The 2,500-nt window shown below is 40.6% G+C and overlaps 1 protein-coding gene across 1 annotated transcript in view; it reads right to left on the minus strand.

Moving 5' to 3' along the window:
* The window catches only part of LOC137970013 (3'-5' exoribonuclease HELZ2-like), a 76,614-nt gene that overhangs the window by 38,421 nt on the left and 35,693 nt on the right, over positions 1-2,500 (minus strand). Inside the window, exons 20-21 of the mRNA XM_068816457.1 lie at positions 1,658-2,102; positions 342-655 (exon numbers count right to left, since the gene is read on the minus strand). Of these exons, the coding sequence (XP_068672558.1) occupies positions 342-655; positions 1,658-2,102 (759 nt within the window). The remainder of the gene's footprint in view (positions 1-341; positions 656-1,657; positions 2,103-2,500) is intronic.

Below are 2,500 nucleotides of genomic sequence, written 5' to 3' on the forward strand. Positions count from 1 at the left end.
AAACGTTGCAATAACCACTTAAAGCTGTTGAAAGACATGACAGAAATACAGCAAAAGGAAAGGGAAGCCGATTGCATTTAGGTAATCTTGAAAAAAGTTGGCCGTACGTTTTCCACATTTACCGCAGCAAATCGCCTGGTTATATAAAAGTATTTTATGCTCAGAATCATCGTGTTTGTGATGTAACGATAATTTTATCAGTAAACGAATTTCAAAGTACCATTTTCGAGTTTTAAAATCGTGATTAAGTCAATAATTCCCCTGAAAACCCTAAAATAAAGTGACATAGCCCCTTTAAGGAACACCGAGCACATCTCTCAAGCTGTATTGAAGGTGAATACCTTCTCATGGGTTGATATATTCTGAATGGCCTTGCTGCTGGTGTACCGTTTTGTTCCGTCAGGTACTTATGTAGCAATTCCACATGAATATCAGCTGCGCGATTTGAGTGGGTACAAAGAAGGATTCTGTGTGACTTGTCCATCTGCACCAGAAGACGGACAGCTTGATTCAGAGTGAACGTTTTTCCTGTACCAAATGGGCCAAAGACCACAAGGGGTGGGGCGTTCCACTCCCGAAGAGCTATCCTCTTGATGACGTCCTTTTGACGTTCATTTAGTCGTTTATCTAGAAGCCAATGCCAACGAATTGAGACCTAAAATATTTATGAAGGACAGTAAATGGGACACAAGGTGTAAAAATGGATGTAATTTAAATGTGCTCAGACAGCGTTTCAATAGAAATGAGAAAATAGATATTTAATTTCATTAGGTATGGTCATGGGATCACGTGATCTCAAAAAAAATTCCCTCAATGATACGAGGATTCATATATTTTTTTAGAGATCTTTGGCTTGAATTCCATTGAAGCGGGGCATTTTCAGGGTTCAATCAATAGCAATTGTTTCACTGAATTCCTTATAACCTTAGTGCAAGCGCCTTTCTTTCGTATCATCTGATATGAACTTGTGTTCAATATAACTTATAAAGAGTGACGTTGTCTCTCATTCTATGTTAATAATGAATTTTACTTGGTAATGGTTATGAATTTATACAGCGCATTCCTTATTTACATATTCAAATGCCCTTTACAAGTAAACAATCTATGGATGAGACCGGACATCAGCATATACAGGCGCCGCTGGCAGCCGCTATCAATCCATTGGTGATCTCACCCAACATATGAATGAATGAAACGAAGCCTGACCACAACACCGGGAACTCCAAGCCCTACTCGTTGTGAAAAGCTGTGTGGGTTCTTTCACGCCCCACAGGGTTATGAACATTGAACGGTTGTGACACGGTAACCACGTTTATCGTCAATCGTCCTTATCCGCGAAGACTATAAGTCTACACCATTTGGAGATATCATCTCAAAGTCAGCGCTTTCCCCTCAGTTATTTAAAGATCCCGAGTGTTGGTCTGGCCGAAGTTGAACAAGGTAGTCCGATGCCCAACCAACTGATCATGAGCCAACCGGTTAAAAAGCATTTCTCATTTTATCAGGATATATGGGAAATATGGATCGTCCCTGCCACTGGAAGTAGATAAATGATAAGCACAAAACTGCTTTATCTTTTTACAATCTGGAATGTTGACTCAGCCAACCATCAGTATCCTCTCGGAAATTTTGGAGATGGTTATTCACCACTACTTACTTCATTACTGACAGCCAAAGGAGCCCTTGGCGCTGGGAAAACAAATCGTTCCAACTGGCCTGATGTAAGCCTATCAACGGAGGCGTGCATTTCGCAAATTGGCCATCGGTTTAACTGGAACTGGGCATTAACGTTAACATCACAGGTGTCATAAAGGCTCAATTCAGAGCAAATCTTGGCTGCCAGTCTCAACACAACACATTCACTCTCGACTTTCTCAACAGGAGCCTCGTAGACTTTGTTGGAGTTGCTCTCTGACAGTTGTAGCCACACGGAATTTACATTACGGTAGAGGAGGCGTCCGGCAGCATCATCAGGTCTCAAGGCATCTTCCTCTTGTAGATGGAGGATTCCGAAAAGCTCATTATCGACTGCACACTTCATTCCGGTCATCTCATCAAAGATGTTCCATTGCGCATGCAACTGTGTGTTATTCAGAGTGTATCTATGAAAAATAGATCATGGTTGCTATATACAATTAACGTGAAAGGGAGTGCGTGAATTATTGTTGACATAACTTAAATTTCTTTTTGGTGAAGTGTTGTAAGTACGGCAATAAAAAAATGCGAGCCAAAGAAACGTCGTCTCTAAATTCGAATATCTTAAACCTTAATACTTCTGGGCACGGTTGTTTAAAAGCCGATTAACGCTAATCCCAGATTAAAAATTAACCAAGGACTTTATTTCTGTACTATAAGCGAAAGAAACTTTCACCAAAAAGTTTAAAACATGAAACGAAAGTTGACTCTTATCCTGGATTAAGTTAATCGGCTTTTGAACAACCGGCCGCTGATCTCTTAAACGGCCCTACTTGACACATCGGAACCGTTCAACTCTATGTTG

Source organism: Montipora foliosa, chromosome 9 (assembly GCF_036669935.1).
Source record: "Montipora foliosa isolate CH-2021 chromosome 9, ASM3666993v2, whole genome shotgun sequence".
Taxonomy (NCBI): domain Eukaryota; kingdom Metazoa; phylum Cnidaria; class Anthozoa; order Scleractinia; family Acroporidae; genus Montipora; species Montipora foliosa.